Source organism: Rosa chinensis, chromosome 3 (genome assembly GCF_002994745.2).
Source record: "Rosa chinensis cultivar Old Blush chromosome 3, RchiOBHm-V2, whole genome shotgun sequence".
Classification (NCBI taxonomy): domain Eukaryota; kingdom Viridiplantae; phylum Streptophyta; class Magnoliopsida; order Rosales; family Rosaceae; genus Rosa; species Rosa chinensis.
This window is the reverse complement of record NC_037090.1, coordinates 15,417,782-15,437,975: the sequence shown is the minus strand read 5'-3', so window position 1 is coordinate 15,437,975 and position 20,194 is coordinate 15,417,782. Positions and strand designations below refer to the sequence as shown.

At 40.6% G+C, this 20,194-nt stretch overlaps 2 protein-coding genes and 1 pseudogene across 2 annotated transcripts; 1 reads left to right on the top strand and 2 right to left on the bottom strand.

Moving 5' to 3' along the window:
- Nucleotides 1–3,125: 3,125 nt before the first annotated feature.
- Nucleotides 3,126–7,434, bottom strand: LOC112193300 (putative wall-associated receptor kinase-like 11). Its single transcript, XM_040516059.1, has 3 exons — nucleotides 7,302–7,434; nucleotides 6,638–6,856; nucleotides 3,126–4,468 (listed from the first exon to the last, which is right to left on the bottom strand). The coding sequence occupies exons 1-3, from the start codon at nucleotides 7,351–7,353 to the stop codon at nucleotides 3,249–3,251; spliced, it is 1,491 nt and encodes a 496-aa protein (XP_040371993.1). The 5' UTR covers nucleotides 7,354–7,434; the 3' UTR covers nucleotides 3,126–3,248.
- Nucleotides 7,435–7,444: 10 nt separating this feature from the next.
- LOC121052097 (wall-associated receptor kinase-like 6) lies at nucleotides 7,445–8,317 on the bottom strand. Its single transcript, XM_040516060.1, has one exon. The coding sequence runs from the start codon at nucleotides 8,208–8,210 to the stop codon at nucleotides 7,473–7,475; it is 738 nt and encodes a 245-aa protein (XP_040371994.1). The 5' UTR covers nucleotides 8,211–8,317; the 3' UTR covers nucleotides 7,445–7,472.
- Nucleotides 8,318–10,322: 2,005 nt separating this feature from the next.
- Nucleotides 10,323–11,152, top strand: LOC112194036 (annotated as a pseudogene).
- The last annotated feature ends 9,042 nt before the right edge of the window (nucleotides 11,153–20,194 follow it).

The window sequence follows — 20,194 nt, the reverse complement described above, 5'->3', positions numbered from 1 at the left end:
CAAATTTCATCCACATCATCCTAAACATCTTTCATAACTATGGCCAAGCTCAATTTTAAGTTTAGGTAGTCGAAATTACCTCAAATCCATGAGATCGGTCCCACTGTCTATTCATCGTAATCCGGCAAAATTGAGGTTACCCATTGGCATGGGTCGAACCATGAAGACGAGGACTCCATGTTATAGGTGGTGGAATGGCCGAAAATTGCCGGAAAATGCGAAATTGCAGGTAACCCAAAATGACCACAGCGGTCACCGCCTTGTTGCTCCTCCTACTACCCAAATCGCGCCACCAAAACACCACAGACGTGAAGAGGAGGAAGAAAGGGTTCCATAGCCGCAGACCTTGTCCAAATCCTTGGCCAGAAGAGGAAGAAACGGCCGACCAAAGTCGACGGGGTCGGGGAGAGAGAAACAGGAGGGGGAAGAGAGAGAGTTACACATTGTGGTAGGTTCTGACCTACTACAGTAACTTTCCATATATATAGAGAATTATAATGAATAGTAACTGGGTCTTTTCCCTTGTAACTTTCGTATACAAATTCTGATTTTTACGAACCACATATGCACGCGCTCTGTTTAACGTCCTCTACGACTTTCATGAAGAAAGTTTCCTCAAATTTTGACCCAAATAAAAAGTCAACTTTTAGGGTCCCCTTAAAGGTCGAAACGAAGCCGAAAAGTAAATGTAAATGTTGTTTACCAATCAAAAGACTAGTAAACCGGTAAATTTAGGTCCAGGACGCTACATCCCTTTTGCTTCCAATTCATCATTTACTTCCCTTTTTCTTCTCTATATAAGCATCTCTTCTCACAAGGAAAAGACATCACCCATACCACCCTATTACATCTGCTTTCTCTCTATCTGCACCACAAAACCTCCATCTCCACCTCCCAAAATTCAAACTCATACTATCCATACTACTCCATCTGATCCATCACCACTGCCATTTCTTATCCTCTACCTCCATTAACACCACCACTACTATATCATTTATCTACTCTCTTTTCTATCATCATTTTCTCCATCTACTCCACCTATATATTTACACAATATATAATACAAGTTTCACTATCTTTTATCATCAAATCTTCAAGAGCAAGAAGGAGAGGGAATCACCACCACCACCATCACCACCAAGACGTGAGCTTGGGGACCATCCGACACACTATTAAGCCAACTCTATCCCTTTTACTCTAGATTATATTTTGGTGTTTAATTTGATGATAAAGTTAGTATATGTAATTATGAGTGAGTAGTGCTTTGTTGGGGCTAAGGTTGAAAGCCCTAGCCAATCTTGTATAAATTAATGTTTTAATTTACATTTGAAGTTATTTGTGATTTTTATCTTCATATGCTAATTCAAGAAGTGAATGCATTGATTCAAACTTAACTATTTTGAATATGTTGTGTTTGTCATCTCATGAAAACATGTTTTTTTTTTGTTACAAAAAGTTTAGGTGAGAGCTTGGTTACGCTACACCACCATCGCCAGGGCACGCCTACAACCTCAACCCTGCAGGACTTACGGTGACACCTAACTGTCACACAGCCCACAGGTATGGATTTCCGCAGGTACTTACAGATCACGAACCAACGAGGCCTGCTGGCAGCGGGGATCGAACTCGGGTGGGGGTTCCAGCACGAGGCCGCCCATGCCAACTGAGCCAAACCTTGTTGGCCTCATGAAAACATGTTTAGGGAGTAGTTAACCTTGAGCATTGATAGCATGATAGCATGATAGCATCCTCTATGTGCATATGAAGGTTGTGAGTTAAAATCACTTAGATCTAGGATTGGTTTGCTTGCATGATTATCTAAACTCAAAGCTTTATGCATCCAGGAATAATGAATTGAGACTTAACCAGTAATAGGATTTGTTCTTAGGTAGTTAATTCTAGACTTATCCGGTTGGAATTGATAACATTAAAGAAGTTTAAGCCTTTATAGTCTTACCTGGATGCAAAGAGGGTAATTAGGAAATTGGGAAATTAGAATAGCATCACTTGTATATGAATTTCAATACTTGCAAGGGAGGTTAGTGGTAGGCAATTCAACTCCTAACTTCATCAATTATATTACTAGTTTAGTTTAGAGTAGTTTAGTTTACATTTGGGCATTTATTTTAATTTGGTTAAGCACTCTATCCAACAAATAATTTCACTACCACCACAATACACATACTCACCATGAGCCTAGATTTCCTTATGAATTTAGGTTTGTGATTGTACATTTGCATATTCTAGCTCTTCTTAGGTTAACACCCTAGCTAATGAAAGAAATTCAATACTCGTGGGTTCGACAACCTTTCTTAAATTCTTATACTATTACTTGTACCTCTTATACTTGAGGGTGACTATTTGGCTAACATTAACCCTAGCAGAGCTTGTACCCTTTATACTTGAGGGTGACTAATTGGCTAACACTAACCCTAGCAGAGCAGGCTAACACTAACCCTAGCAGAGCTGCTCTGAAATAGGTTTCATCATTCTTTTAAGAACTTATTGAGTATATTAGAATTTAAGCAACCTTAAATAGCTGCAGACTCATATATTTCATATTCTTTAAAATCAAATTGAGAGTTTTTCTCATATTCTCTGATGGACTGGATTTATCTGTTGTAGAATTTATACCTTGTAAACCTAGGATACTCCGACTACATCAGAAAACCAACCATTCAAATTAATATCAAACCATATATAACGAAGCTGAAAAAAAAAATTATATACTGAAGAAAAAGATGTTGTCATTCTATAAACACCTCATGCATGTATGGTTTTCCCGAAAGCAGAAATGTAAGAGAGCTGTAAGGGGGGAACACGAACATTTCGTCGGAAATGGAGATTTTGTTCATGATGCTGTCGTGTTGGATGAGAGCATGTAGACTAGACATCAAGATTAATCATCAGACAACCCCGTTACCAAGAGATGCATTAAGCAGATGTTCACTGAAAAAGGACACATGTTGAGAGGAAAAATATCAATCAAATGAAGCTATGGAGACATCATAAAAGTATGAGACGATTCAATTTATACCATACTGAGATGTACATTTGCCGAAACCATGCACACTCCTTTTATCCTTAAACCGACCCAATTGGAAAAACTTTTGAGGACCTCCAATTAACTACACAAGGAGGATTGATCGATCACTTATAACATAGTATATGTAGCATAAAATGTAACATAAAATTGTCAAAAGTAGCAAATTGAACATATTTTACAGTACCAGCTAGAAATATATTATTCAACATGTCTTCATAGAAACTAGTGGAAGCAGTTCAACTGATGATGGAGTCGGAGCACCTTCCCAAGTTGACATTGTGGAGCTAGAAACAACGTCATCCCACTGCTCGATTCGATAATCTTGGCCAGATTCAATCCTTTCACAACTTGGTTGACGAGCGTCGGCAAGTTTCTCCGATAATTGGATGGTCTCCAACTCTGCTGTGATCTCTCTCATCGTAGGGCGCTTTCTTCCATTCAAATTTAAACATCGCTTTGCAAGATTAGCGACTACCATAATACCATGTTTAGAGCCTTCATTCACTACTCGAGCATCAAGAATGTCAAATAGAGAATCTTCCTGCAACGAAACAATAAAATATGTGGCAAGACTCTTGTATGTTTCGCCTTCGGCTGACCTTGTTACTGGTTTTTTTCCTGTCAAGAGCTCAACAAGCACCACTCCAAAGCTGTAGACGTCACTTTTCTCAGTAAATTGACTCGATTGGTAGTATTCAGGATCCAAATAACCAAATGTGCCATGTACGTTTGTGGTCAAGTGCGTTTGGTCAATGGTAACTAATCTTGAAGTTCCAAAGTCAGCAATTTTTGCTCTATATTTATCATCCAAGAGTATGTTTGTAGACTTGATGTCCCTGTGATAAATGGGAAACGAAGCTGAAGCATGTAAGTAGGAAAGAGCTCCTGCAATTTCTGTAGCAATTCGTAAACGAATCTCCCATGTAAGTGGAAAGTCTTCGGTCTGGTCATGGATGTACTGAGATAAGTTTCCGTTAGGTATAAACTCATATACCAAAAGAGGAACTTCCGTCTCTAGACAACAACCCAATAGTTGAACGATATTCCTGTGGTTGATTTGAGAAAGAATGACAACCTCATTGATGAATTCTGAAAGCTTTGCCTCGTCTACAATTTTTGACTTTTTAACAGCCACAATTCTTCCATCCATCAACATGCCTTTATAAACAGTACCTTGCCCCCCTTGACCAATAATTCTATCAGCATTGAAATTGTTTGTAGACCTCTGTAACTCCTTGCATTTGAACAATTTGATTCTCTCAACGTTAATATCACCTGACGATAATTGTTGTTCTAGCAATAGACCACCATTTCGTTTGTAAAACATCTCCTTACGTTTAATCTTCTTCCATTTCTTTACAAACTTGTATACCCACCATGCACCACTAAGCAATGACAACAGTCCAATACCAGCACCGAGACCTGCATATATAATTACTCAGTTCTATGATAAATTACTCTCAACTAGTAGAGTATAATATATAACGTCCATTTGCATGATAGTGAGATCACTGTTAGCATAAGGCATTACGTGATGTATAAATGATTAGTATGTGAAAGTTACGTATATGTATCATTTAAACAATTGTGTTAAATTATAGGGAAAATCGTCCGTTCAATACATGACATTTGCCCCATTCTAAACTTCAGTACCTCACATTCAGGAAATATCAGAACGGTACATGAGATTCTGACCCCAACCGAAGAATGGTACCTGGAGCCGTTAGCTCCGTTACAGAAGCTGACAGTTGGCATATTTTGATAAGTAAATGACCAATTTACCCTTTGTTTTTTGTTTTACTTAATTTTCTTCGTATAACTTCCTCCCTCTCTCTCTCTGACTCCCTCTCTCTCTCTCTCTAAACCTCGCTCATCCACCCGACTACAACAAACCCTAACAATGGGCTCCGATGACCTCTCCACCGTGTTCGCCGCCACTGACGATGAGAAGTACAAGTTCAAGAGGCCGGAGACCACACCGTCCATAAATATCCATCGTTGTATTCCCAAGTAAACATCAACACCAACATGATTTTCTTCCACATACTTTCATAGAATCCGAAATTTGCCATTCACCCAAGTGAATACATGCTAAAACAACCTTCACCATCGTCACCGCATCAACCCTCACATTCTCCATTACTTTCATCGCCTCAAAAAGACCCAAAACCTCCTTATACCTACTACACTTACTATACTCACATATCAAAGATTCCACCAAACCAAATATATCTCACGCATTTCATCAATCACTTTCTGGGCACAAACCAAATCACCACAACTCGAATACATATGAACCAATTCCATTCAATGACTCCATTCAATCCAAATCAACCAACTCTAGAAATCCAAAGAAACCCAATTGAAATCCGAACCCAATTCTTAAGAATCCCAGGTCAATTCTGTAGTGCATTTTCGAAATAACGGTTTTGCATAACCTAACCTGCAATTTGATTGAGGGTTCAACTCTTTCTCACAATTAAGGAAACTGCAATCCAATTTGCACCAACATAATCCTTGGAAGCTGCAATGCATAAATTGGAAAGGAAAATTAGGGAAACAAAATTGCTCATAGAAGATGAAACAGAGAGCCCTCAAACTTTCTCACAATTTCCTAAAAAACTCACTTCCTGCCTCACTGTTCCAATTCAAACCCAGCAACATATTGATGGCAATTATCTCAACATCGCATGGATTGATCTTCACAGTACCCAATTCTTTCTCCCTCTTTCTCATAGCTTCCAAATCGACTTCTAAGGTGTCAGCAATGGAAGCCATGGCCTTCTGGAATCTTGTCGAATCGACCTGGCGATCTTCGACGCGGTCAGTGAGCTTATCGAAGGCTTTGCTCTGTTGCTGCAAGTCCTTGGAGTCCTCGATCCTATCAATTCCTTCTTCGGGTCATGAAGGTTGGGTTCGATCTGAGAGACTGTAGTGATATTGGTGGCTCCATTGAGACCGAATTGAGATTTGGATTCAAGAGAGAGAGAGAGAGAGAGATGAAAGTTGATGTCGGAGTTTAGGTCGGTGAAGGCTGAATCCGATCTGAGAGACGGTGGTGAAGCCTGTGGCTCCGTTGAGACCGAGGAGAGTTGAATGAGAGAGAGAGAGAGAGAGAGAGAGAGAGAGAGAGAGAGAGAGAGAGAGAAAGACATAGAAAAAGATGAATTAGATAATAAAAAATTTGATTAAGACATGAAAAGACGAAAATATCCTTCAATTGTCAGCTTCTGTAACGGAGCTAACGGCTCCAGGTACCATTCTTCGGTCGGGGTCAGAACCTCAGGTACCGTTATGATATTTCCTGAATATGAGGTACTGAAGTTTAGAATGGGGCAAAAGTCAGGTACTGTACGGACGATTTTCCCTAAATTATATGGTCAGAATATGTGTAAAATTTCTAATTATTGAATATTTTATCTATTTTTGTTTACTGTAAATTTATTTTTTATTTATACTATTTTCAAGTATACACTTACAATCGTAGTACATACGACATGCATATTTCAGTAATACCAGTAATCTGTACCACGTATAAATTAGTCCTCTTAGACTAAAGAAAGTTACCATATAGTATAGAGATTAATTTACCTGAGAGAATAGGCTTGAGCTGAGAGTGAGGCCTACTTTGATGGTAGCACTTAGCAACTCTGTCAGAGGCAAACAATTCGCAGGTTTCCCCTGTTCTATTTGAGTAGCATATATGACCCCCGTCAGTGTTCTGACATTTGGCATTACTAATGTTCCATGTAGTAGTTGTATTAAGATCATCACCCTGGCACGGATTACCATCCTTGCATTCATCAATATCTGAAACATACAAAACAAAGATAAAGATCACGATATCACAATAACAGCTCTTGAGAAAATGTCATGTATAATATGAATCAATAGCAGTTCGCCAAAATAACAACTCCTTAATGCAGACTAGTAGAAATTTGTGTTGGTAGAAATTTATATAAAAGAACTAAAAATAAAATTCAAGTTATCAAAAACAGAAATATGGAGAATTTCACTCATTTTTTATTTCATTTCAATTTAACCTAGAGATTCAGTAACCAAATTGTTCCATTTTCTATTTCACTTTGCGGAGAAGCGTAGTATAATAGGTTTGAACAAAGGTGGCCATGTCAATAATTTGTTCAATTATAAAAAAGGATTGCAAATTCGTTGAAAATAATTTTGTAATTAAAGAGGGTAATCTAGCACTATTTTCTCAAAAACTGCCTAAAGAAAACGGATTTCAAAGAATTACCTCCACAAGGTAAGAGAAGGTAGGGATTTCCTTCATAGCCTGGCGGACACATACAGTCATACAAATCAGACCGTGTGTAATTCCTCAAAAAACTATATGTATAGCAGCTGGGTGTTCCGTCATTTGGGTTCCTCCGGCCGTCTACTTCTGTGAATGCTTCAAATGACTTGATCAAGGACTTATTTTTTCTAAGCTTAAGATCCAGTCTAATTTCACAGGAACGACGTCCCTATCCTTGATAGCTCTGAAGTCTGATTTATGTTCATCAAACCACTGTTGGTCAACCAGGAAAGCATAGTCCTCGCAATCCGTCTTATTTCTTCTTGTTTCATCTCGTTCTTGTGTGATGCTGAAAGTAGTAGTGATAAATTGGGAAAGGGCAGTCCGGCAACAGTCAAAACCATACTTGCACATTTCAGAAGCGGAAAGAATATCTTGATCAAGACACGTTGACGAGCACCCAGTAAGAGTGTGCGTATCTGTGCGCAGCGAGGCAAATGAATCACAACTGACTGCAACGAAACTGTTTTCAACAGAGTACATAAAAGGGCTTCCGGTCAGATTTGGCGCTAGCGGAGATTGCTTCCCTTTGCAACTCAAGTAAGTAACAGGGCTTGGAACCTGAACAGTTGTGTTTCCACCATAAACAGAAATATTCAGCACCTCCAGTTGTAGACGCCTCAAGAACGGCTTTGCTACTGGAACAGAGAGGTTGCATTCTATTTCGTACCACGAGTCAAAATAACAATGGTTATTAGGTCCTATCCCAAATGGGTATGGGATGCTAACACCTCCGCACTGCGATGTACAGTTCCCCTTCGCTATCTTCAGTGGTGATGATGATGCTGTACTTATGCGCCATTTATATAACAATAGAATGAAAATCATGTGCTGAACTAGCCATTGCATTGTCTCTACCGGGTTGGCTTCTACTTCCTCTGCAATATTATCCTGATTAGTTTTCTGAAAAGAAGTTGTACCTAGCTATGTGGAGTCCCAGAGCATTTACAATCGAAACGAACACGTGTTTTCGCAAGAGCCAGTGCTTTCAATAGAATAGGTAAGAAAAATAAATATATAATTTTTAGGGTTATTGTTTATGATTATAATCCTAATTTTTATTGCTCGAGTCCGAAACTCGGTAAGGAAAAAGATGGAACGCGCATTCAATTATTATATCATGTCTTATTGGAGCTTTTGGTCAAGGTCCACCATTGTTGTTCATTCATATACGCTTCTATTGGTCATCCTTTTTAAGTCTCATGAGTACTTGTACTTCGCGGTACAGGTTCATTCCCCCAACTGCAATTTTCTTCTTTTTCTTCAAGACAAAGACGACAATGAGGGTTCCATGCACCGTCGGGTCACTTGTACCAGCAGGGTGCAAGTCACGTGTGCTAACTAGGGCTGCCACTTGGTTTGGTAATTACCAAACCGACCGAATACCAACCGATGGTTTAGGTTTGGTAAACCGACTTTTTGAAAACCGAGACCGATAAAACCGAAATAAAAAATTACCGAAAAAGTTGGTTTGGTTTTGGTAAATACCGAATCTACCGATTATCTAAATATTAGATTTATATACTACAGTTTTTAATACACATACATGTATATTAAGAAATAAACATAAAAACTTTTATAATAGTATGAACATTACTACATATACTACATTAATAGTACATTTATTTTAAGTAACCTAGTCAAAGATGGTTAAATAACCTAATTTTATTGAAAATTGCTAGAACTTGATGTCATATATATATAAAAGAAAGCTATAATTAGTAGATGAATACAACGTTTATGACTATAAAATTCAAAAACCTAGTTTTGTTCATTCTATTTTATATTATAAAGAATTAGTTATTCTAAAATTGGTAATACCGAAAACCGAAATACCGAATTTGGTAGATATAATTAAAAACCGAAAATTTTGGTTGGTAATTGGTAGCTCAGTTTTGAAACCGAAAGCTTTGGTTTTGAAGTTGGTAATACCTATAACCGATTCAAACCGACCAAGTGACAGCCCTAGTGCTAACAGTTGAATACCAACGTTAGCTGGTCGTTGGTTAGTGAACAATTGTCAAACGCAGACAAAAAAAAATCGTAGCGCAGTAAAAGCCAAGTTTACCACAAGCAGTAGGTGGTCTGGGGCTCTGGGCTCTTGGATCTCGACCGTCTTCCTCACTCTCTCTCAGAACCCAGAACTCCAAAGCACATCGCTGACTCTGCTGCGTTTCCATTTTTGGCAGGTCCTCTTCACAAATCACAATTGGTTCCCTCCCAAATTGAATTTGAGGGTTTTGGATTTGACCCGAATCCGATTGTAGTCTGATTTGATCGAAAGCAAAAGGCTTTGCGAAAATCAATGCCTGAAGATTTGCCGTCGGATCAGGAAGCGGACGATGATGAGGCTGAGTTCACTAAGGTTGATCTCACTGGTCGTTACGGACGGAGGTCAGTTGTTCGAACTTAATCTCTGGCTTTAATTCAATTATTGCGTAATTTCGATTGTACAATATGGTTTCAGTTTTTTATTTGATTTAGCTGTTCTACTCTTGCAAGTCTTAATCTTTTCATCAAGTACTGATTGGGGTTGATGTATATGAGTTGATTTGTGCTGATGTTGTGTTTTTGGTGATTTGCACCTTGCAGCATATAGAGGTTTTAGGCAAAGGAGCTTTCAAGAAAGTGTATCTTTTTTCTCTGTTCTTTGTCAAAGTTTCATTGATGGGTTGATGAATTGAATTTTTGTAGCCTGAATTGATGATTTTTTAGCATTTATTCTTGCTTGGAAGGTTGTGGTCCTCATTATCTTCTTTCTCACTGTGGCTGCTAAATGCACATCAGAATCGTGCTATGAGAGTATCTTAAGACTAGCTTCCTAAAGTCTCAGTCAAGAAATTGGTACGGAAACCCTAAATTGATCGAGCTAGAGCTCTCGTAGTAGCCACTGCGGCTCTGTATCAGCAAAAGGTACTTGGCTATGATTCCAAATGCATGTACCAGACGCAGTGGGTGTATCTTTATAAATTCGAGTGTGTGTAAGCCAACGATATGCAGTAGCCCTGTGTTGTCATGCATTCCTCGATTTCAAAGTAATAGTTCTTTTCAGTGCATCAGTTCATGGAGTTCTCTTCAGAAGGCTATGCCGCTTCTGCACCTTTGTGCTACATTGAGCCCATTTTTCAGTGGGGATCATGGCAGCCTTTACGCACAATCCCCACACTACAAAGGCGAGGCAGATCTAGTATGCCCCCTCAAGCATCTAAGGATGTCCCATACAGTTTTCAGTTCCCTCCCATGATGAAGAAGCCAAAGTGGTGGTGGTGGACATTAGCATGTCTCCCCTGCTTAATGCTCCCACACGAGACATGGATGCATGCTGAGACAGCCTATCAGCTGCACCCTTTCCTGGAAGACTTTGAGTTCTTCACATACCCATTTCTTGGCGCCGTTGGGAGTTTGCCCAGCTGGTTCTTGATGGCATACTTTTTCGTTGCATATCTTGGAATTGTAAGGAAAAAGGAGTGCCCTCACTTCTTCAGATTTCATGTGGTGATGGGCATACTGTTGGTGAATGCCTTGCAGGTGATAGGGACTGTGAGCCGTTGGATGCCACTTGCTATTTACTAGGGTAAATTCGGGATGCACTTCTGGACAGCCGTTGCATTTGCTTACCTATTTACAGCGTTGGAGACTTGGAGTGCATACACTGTGCTCTTGCTGGTATGTACGCTGATATCCCCTTTGTTTGTGATGCTGCATATATTCAAATTCCCTATGACTAATAGGTCAAAGGAAAGCATAGGAGAAAATCAGCTGTGTTTCCATCTGTTTGAATTTTGTTGAGAGGAAACATGTAGCAGAAGTGGTTATTGTTCTAAAGGCCTATGTGTAAAGGGCTTTAATTGGTTTTTGTTCTAAAGCATATTGAACTTGTCATATTCTGGAGGGAAATCATCTTGAAGACTCCAGGTATTATTCTCAGATAAGAATGGGGTGGTCCTGAGTCTAAAAGAAAACCATGGTGCTGTCTTGTTTATACCCAAGACACCTTGTGATCGGCACAAGGTCCAAGTGCTGCATAACACTGGAAATTGTTTCTCTTGTCTATCACGGTGTAGTTTACCTTGCCAAACCAAAATTTGTAAAATTATTGTGAGTTGTTGTCAAGCAATATGTAAATTGATTGTTAACTATATCTATACATGAGTTGTGAATCTTGAACAATGCCCCTTCCTTTCCAACTCTAGTGTGCAGGCTGACTCTTGTACCAATTTGTTGGGTCTCCTCTCAATTCAGTTACATTTAATTGTTGTTATAGTTTATAATTTGGTTATTGAACCATTCAATTTCAAAAACAAAAGGATAACTTGGATGGATGGAAGAAGTAAATTTACACAAGTACATGCTATAATTCCCAAAAGAATATAACTAAAGAGAAATCCAAATGACTACCAGTACATAGGACTCAATCTTGAAGTTGATTAACTATAGAACATACAGAGAGGTAGCTGCAATTGTAAATAGCATTTGTTGAAGATAGACAAATGTTGCAATTCGGGTTCTCTCTCTGCTTTGTCTATATATGGAGAGTGTGTTACTTGAGCAAACTCAGCTTGTGTAAGCTTATCATCCATTCAAGCTCGCAAAATAACTTTCTTCAGCTCATTTGGCACATGTTCATCTACAATCACAGTAGATAACACCCAAGCACATGAAAAAAAAACAGCAAAAAAAAAAATAATAATAATAATAATAATACATGCATACATACATAAAGCTTTGCCGGGTTGACATTTAAGCTAGAGAGAGAAAATGGCAAGAGTTCGGAAAACTGATATAAACCAGATTGGAGAGCTTACGTCATGGCAGGATTAAGGAAACATAGTCAACTGCACACAAGCAGGTAGGGGTGGCAAAAATCCCCAGCGGGGAGGAGCTCCATTGGATATCCGCCCCTAATGGGGGGAGAATTCGGGAACAAATGGGGAATAGGGATGGGGATCCCCAATCCCCGCTATCTAAGATTGGGGATGAGGCGGGGATGGTATAGTGATCCCCATCCCCAAACCCGCCCCAATAATATATACATATATTTAACTTATTGTTGTAGAGAAATTGAATTTGAGAGGAATTTGCTGTGTATTCTCATTGATAATAGGGGCCTCTTTATATAGAGAATTACAATGCATAGAATCTCAATCATACAAGGAAAGTAATTCTACATTGATTAGGATTCTAGATCCTTCTAATTAAATCCTATTACCACTAGGTCAAGTAACCTAGAGTTTGGGCTAAACACAAATTAGGTTTTCCTTCAACACTCCCCCTTGTGTTGCCCAAACGCGGTGCTTCTCTCGTTGCCTCGTTAAAAACCTTGCCGAGTAACAAAAACCTAGTGGGACAAAAATAACCTCGGTCGAAGGGGAAAAAGAGCACAACACACCCTTCACGATTCGAGATGAACATGTAGACATCTCCCCCTGATGTCTGCACCTCCCCCTGATGACTACGATCATGGGAGTTCAGATAATTTTCGCAAGTCAATTCTTGCCACATGTTTCTCGAATGTGGATTTGGGCAATGACTTAGTAAACAAGTCTGCCACATTGTTCTCAGATCGAACCTAGTTCACTTTGATCTCGAGGAGTGTCTGTTGTTGCTGATTATGCTTGGTGTTGTCGCTTTTGATGTACCCTTGCCTCATTTGTTCAAAACAAGTAGCGTTATCCTAAATGCTCGTAGGCTCATCTGTGGTAGACTTCAAACCACAATTGTTCGAACATGCGTAATTATGGATCCAATCCATATACATTCACGAACCACTTCGTGAAGAGCAATGATCTCTGCATTGTTCAAAGATATAGCGACTACGGTCTGTTCTGTAGACCTCCAAGATATCACGGTCTTTTCCCATGGTGAACACTTAACCAGTTTGGGAGCGACCTTTATATGGGTCAGAGAGATACCCAACATCAGCAAAACCTTCCAAAACACATGTCGTTTTGGGATGGGGATAGAGAACGCAGGCCAGCGTTGGCGGCGTACCTGGTGTGTGATGGGTCTGAATCCATCATCTCTTTGTAGGGATAGAACAAGCCCATATCATTCATACATCTCAAGTATCGAAAGATATCTTTTACACCAATCCAATGGCGTTGCATTGGCGCAGAGCTATATCTAGCTAACAAGTTCATGGTAAATGAGATGTCCGGTCTTGTGCATTGAGCTAAGTACAATAATGCGCCTATTGTACTTAACTAGGGCATTTCTGCCCCTAGCGCATCTTCGTCATCATCCTTCGAACGAAGAGGATCCTTTTTAGGATCAAGACTACAGACGATCATGGGGGTGCTTGGAGGCTTGACCTTGTCAAAATGCCTAAGCATCTATCGACACGATGCTCAAGTTCCAAACCGAGACATAATCGTGTTCTCCCAAAATCCTTCATCTCAAACTACAGATTTCAAGTGTTCAGCGGTTTCCCTTAACTCTTTAAAGGCTTCTAATGAAGATCATGTCCAACATGAACCGCGATAGAATCTGAAACTTGTTATAGAAACGCGTGGGCATATCCCTTCCCAATCAAGTAGTCACTTTAATGAGCGTTTCAACCTAATTGTAAACGCGCTCCGTGGTCTAGAACCTCTTGACTTGGGTAAATGAAGTTCGCCATGAACCTTCATGTATGTTCCGTATCTAGATCCCTATGGAGATACGTAGTGACCACATTTGTAAGCTGCATGTTTAGTTATTTGGAAACTACCAAACTGACAGGGTAGTGGAGTGCAATGACATCCATTACGAGAGAATATGTCTCATCGTAGTCAATTCCAGGGCGTTTTGTGAGAAGCCTTGCGCCATAAGGCGAGATTACCATCTCTTTTTCTCATCACGCTTTCTAACGAAGACCCATTAGTCAACAGGTTTTATGTTAGGAGGTGTTGGCATCTCTAGCTCGAAAACCTTCCTCTTCGTTAGAGAATCCATCTTAACCTGGATCGCATCTTTCCATTTAGGCCAAATTTCTGTACGTTGGCATTCATTCATCAACGGAGCGTGGTTCGATATCATCTAACTCAAAAACTCATGCGCAACAAAATACGCAACTACATCATCAATTCTGATGGAGTTTCTATCCCACGTCTCATGTACACTAGTGTAATTTTCATAGAGCTCTATATTCTCAGGAATAGGTTTTGACATTGAGGCGTCCCCCAACGATAACCATAACCCGGAAGATTCTCATGAGACGGATTTTGAGTCTTGATGATCAAAGGATTGGAATGTGCCAAAGTATCCTTCGAACCCACGGGCCTCTCCACGCATCCTAGCTGGGGTCATGGCCTGTAACGCCAAAGTGCCACTTTCTTTGGCATTGGCGCCATGCCTACCTCCGTGTAGGGAGGCGCTACGTCCTCTCGTAGGGACGTCCTTCCTTGCAGGCATGTTTGCAGCATATTTGTGTGATCTCGTCACTTTAATAGGGATCAAGATGAGACATAGTGGGGACAGACTACGACAACTCATGTCGTTCCTGTTGAACATTCGTGTTCTTATCTCCCCCTAACGACGGGAAGTCTGTCTCATCAAAGTGACATCCGCAAATCTAGCAGTAAGAAGATCGCCTAGCAAGGGCATTTAAGTGGCGGACGATTGTTGGAAGCTCAAATCCAATGTAGTTGCCCATTCGTCTGTAAGGACCCATCATAGAGCGCTGTGGCGGCGCAATTGGCACATAAATGGCTCACTCAAATGTGCGTAAGTACAAAATACGTGTACCCAGTCACTAGCTGTAACACATAGGTACATTGAGTGGCGGTAGGTCGTAGACGAATTAGCATGACTGCATGCGATATTGCATCACCCCAAGCGGATGTAAGAAGATTGGTACGCATTACCAATGTTCGGACTACCATCGTAGTCGTTTCCGCGAGACCAATTGGGTGTGTACATGGGAATGTGATGTCCAACATCAAACCCATTGCAATATCCATCGAAAGTCTTCTATGTAAACTCACTAGCATAGTCAAATCCAATTGACTGAATAGGATGATTTGGGGAGTGAGCCCATTGTCATATGATATGTGCTAGGAGTGTAGCATAGGCAGCAGTTATATGTGGACAATGGCACAACACGTGACCAGAGTGTTTGCGTCTCAACCAACATCATAAAATATTTAAGCGTCCGCAAGTTGGTTGAATCAATCCACAAAATCCCTACGGATTCTTTGTAAGAACAGAATGAGTATTGTCATATCTTTTGCATAGGACGGTCTCAGTCCTAATTTCCCTAAGGAACGGGCTTAGTAAAACGAGCGAGAGGCTTTAGAAGCAACCAATGAGAATTTTGGTTAGGCCTGAGCGTCTGAAACGCTATTGTGAAGCAAGTTGGTGATTGCAGCATCACCTAGGGTGCCATCACCATGATGGAGGCCATCCATGGAGTCATGGATAGGGATGGAGTCATGGATAGGGACTACGCCAGCCCTAGGCTGGTGGTGGACGGAGGCGGTGCCCTAGGCAGCAGTGTCGGTCACAGTTAGTCTAAGAATCAACTTTTGATTCATGCTTCATTTCGCTCGAGAGAAAAGTTGTCCATGTGAAGTCTTTTGTAGACGGATCATCATATCATGACTAGGATGATCTATCCTGTCGTGACAAAGCCAATATGTGTCTAAATCCAAGAGATCTTCTCTCAAAACTTTATTGGATTTAATAGCTCGAATAGTGACATAAAGTCCACTAGAGAGACACATAAACGTCTCTGAGATGCGTCTTTGTTCGCAATCATTAGAGGTAATGCAAAGGAACTCATTTCCGTTCTCTACATGCATTTTCGCATGGAATTCGTTGGCTATTCATAGGGTACTATTTGCCCTAAGAGCGTAGAGAGTTTCTGTGACAACTGTAATCAAGGTGCCATTTGGCAAGTGGAACTTGGGCTATTCCATGTCCTTGAATTAATATTGATGGCCCAGCCATCGTAGTCACAAAGTAATATGCTCAGAATCAAAATTGAGTCATAATGAAAAGCACTCGAAATTTTATTCATAAGCCAACGGAGTACATCATTGTTTCTATAATCAAAGAAAATCTAATCCAATAAAAAGTAATATGGCAATCGCCTACATCTCTTGGAAAATAAAGACTTAAACAGAATTGGCGATCTATTGATCCCAGCCAGATTTGTAGTCTTCAACCCTTCACTCTAGATCATCTTCTTGATCTTCTTGTTCCACATAGTGAGCTTCTCTTGCTTTACAATATGCTTTGTAGGCGGTGACAAGTTCTTCACAAGCTCTACAAATGTGTGCCTAATGATTGAATACTCCATATCGAGAACGTACATCTCTTTGCTCAGACTCCATTGATTGAGGCACTTTGAAAGCGTCATTTAGATGGCTCTTAGTGTTGGTGGCGCCACCAACATGGCCAGAGGCGTTGCCTCCCTCTCTCTTTCCACATTGACCTCTTCGGTTCCGTGTTCGCCTATTTTGGCGGTTACCTTCCCAAGTAGAGCGATTATATGGACCAGAACGTCCAGAATTATCCCTAAGATTAGGGTTTCGCTCTTGGTGCCCTCTCTTAAAGGTGCGACTATAATTGGATTCTGGAATATGTTCTGTTTCCACGGATCTCAAATTATAGTTCTTCACAAGGATATTGTCATGCTTTTCAGCAACATTCATAGCTCCAATGAGCTCATGAAACCTTGTGATCCGTCTTGCATTTACATCCATTCGATAGTTCTTAGCAACCATCAATGCATAGACGGGGAAGGTAGAGAGAGTCTTCTCAATCAACATCGCATCTGTGATCTTTTTACCACAGAATTCCATTAAGGATTTAATGCGAAGTGCTTCCGAGTTATAGTCAAGAACTGTCTTGAAATCACAAAAGATGAGGCTATGCCATCTCACTTCTAGGTCAGGAAGCAAGGAGTCACGGACGTTGCCAAATCTTTCTTCGAGTGAGACCCACATCCTTCTGGGGTCTTCTTCATTCATATACTCGTACTGGAGCGAATCATCCATATGACTAGTCATTAGGATGATGGCTTTCGCCTTATTTGCCTATAAGGCTGCTCTATTTGCTTCCAAAGCTTGAGCTTGCTCAACAGTTAGCACGTCCTGGTTAGGCTCGAGAATCGTATCCAGGATTCCATCGACCTTGAGATGCTGGCAGACATCACGAACCCCCTGTGATATTCAGAGCCAGTTGTTCCCAATGGAGCAAAGTCCAATTTGTTCAGGTTACTCATCCTGAAAGAGAACAAGAAATTAGGGTTAGTTTCGGAGCGAAAATAGCTACCACGAAAACAAATAAAATTTCTGAGCGTAGTCGCTTCTAAGAAATTAGGAATTTCCAAGCGTAGTCGCTTCCAAGAAATTCGATTCCAAGAGGGGTTGGATTAGATCGAAACAATGATGTTTGTGGTCGATCGTTTCTTCTCAACAAACTTTAAGTTTGGAGGACTCTACAAGCTCCAAAGCTTGGAGTGAGCACGAACCCCCACAGTTCGGCTTAATTAGGTCTCCCCTATGATGAAGAAAGGGGGGTAGAAGAAGGGAGGTTGCAAGTCCCTGAGAAAAAGAAGCGAAAAAGAAAAAAAAACTTCAAAAACGGGAACTTTTAGTAAACCATACCTCTTAGGATTGCAAAGATTATTTGATCCTCGTTGTAGGATTGCAGAGCATATTCGATCCTCGTTGTAGGATTGCAGACGAGCTTCAGTCCTAGGCGAATCAAACTTGTTGAAATTCGGAGCAGATTCGCTTCTGAACAGCTCTCACTCCGATTGGTGTACAGGTCACAAAACCACTCCGATTGGGCTTAAATTTGGAGGTCAGATAGAAGAGACATAGGTGAACAACTTTGATGAAGGAAGAATTTTTACCTGAAGTCCTGAACTAGACGTTTCGGGGCTTGCAAACTGACTGATATGCACAGGAACGAGCATGCTGAACAGCTCCCACCTCGAATGGTGTACAGGTCTCAAAAAGACTCAAATATGTCTGAAATTTGGAGGTCAGATAGAAGAGACATATATGAACAACTTTGATGAAGAAAGGATTTTGATCAGAGGTCACGAACAAGATGTTTCGGGGTGTGCAAGCAGCCTGATCTGCACAGGAAGTTGCAGGGGGCAGCAGGCGTGCGGCAATGCTGCAGGGGCAGTAGGCGGCACACGGGTGCGCAAGGGCTGCAGGGGCAGCGTACAGCATGGCTAGCAAGGGCTAGGAGCTTGCGGTAGTTTTGGTGAGAAGAGTTTTGGTTTTTAGGGCTAGGGTTAGGGCTCGTGCTGATAACGTGTTGTAGAGAAACTGAATTTGAGAGGAATTTGCTGTGTATTCTCATTGATAATAGGGGCCTCTTTATATAGAGAATTACAATGCATAGAATCTCAATCATACAAGGAAAGTAATTCTACATTGATTAGGATTCTAGATCCTTCTAATTAAATCCTATTACCACTAGGTCAAGTAACCTAGAGTTTGGGCTAAACACAAATTAGGTTTTCCTTCAACACTTATATATTTTTTAATATGTTTTTTATAATATAAATCACAAATATATACATTTACTACTTTACTTTAATGGCTACGATTTTACTTTAATGATGTTTTTATTTTTGCTATAACATACAACTTATCTCTTTCTTTGTAATTGATTTCCTAAGCTTTATTTTTTTTTAATTTTTGTTTCCTTTGTTAAACAACTATTAATTTTGGGAGATTTTTTTTTTTTTTTAGTTAAGGAAATAGTATATTCATCACAGGCCAGAATAGGACGTTACATACCCTTCCACTGTCATTTAAAGCCATAAACAGACAAGAAGTTAGTGGTAGTACCCACATGTGGTACGTACATATAGTTCTACTCATTATACATTCAAATACGTAGAGGTAGTGAATACCCTCCTTTGGCACTACTCCAGAGGCGCTAGAGATACATAGAGTACACAACGGTGCTTAGCTTCCCAAATATAATGAATTTATTGTAATTAGACAAAACTAAAAACATAGGTGTGGACTAGGGCAAAAACCCAGCCCAAATTACGCCTTAGAAGGCAACCCAAAGAGAAGAGGCCCAGCAAGCCAAGATTGACCCAAGCCCAGACCACCATTCCACCACGCCTGCAGCCTCCTGTGCAGCACAGCCCACGAGTTCCTCTACGAGCCGCTCCGCCACGAGCCGGCTACCACGTACCAGTTGTTCCGCCACAGAGTCTCACCACGATCCGCGCTACCCAAGAGTCCTGCCAAGAGCCGCACCGTCGCGCTCCACCACTCCAGCACTACCCCGAACTCCTCCCCACGAGCCCCATCTTCGCCCAAACGCTCCACGATCCACTGGATCTGGAACGTCCTGTCCCTGCACAAGAACCGCCACACCACACCCCGAAAAGTCTCCCAAACCTATCATCAAAACCGCCAGCCACACCACAAGTCAAACATCCTCTCTCCTGACCTTAGCCCAGAGCATTAAAGTGCCCGTCCGTCAGCTAGCATAGAGACAACAAGGCGATGCCAACGCCATCCCGCCTCCGCAGACAGGGAAACGGTTTGGGGCTTTTGGCTTTTTTCTCTCCTGTGGTGCTAGGCTGGAGAGTTCGTTAGTTACCTTCCTTCCCATTGAAAGGGAATAATTTTGGAAGATAGTTAAGTGAATATAACCACCTTAACTAATATTTGTAATGTTGTAAATTAATTTCAATATATATATATATATAATCAACAAAAAAAAATGAGTCTTGTATTACTTATATAACCTTTGAGCCACATTTTGAGAAGAAAAATAAAAATAATGTATTTCTTGTTGTTAAACAAATTAAGGCCCTTTTAGGACCATTTCTGGCCTAACCCTACCCGGCTCCTAAATTTTGT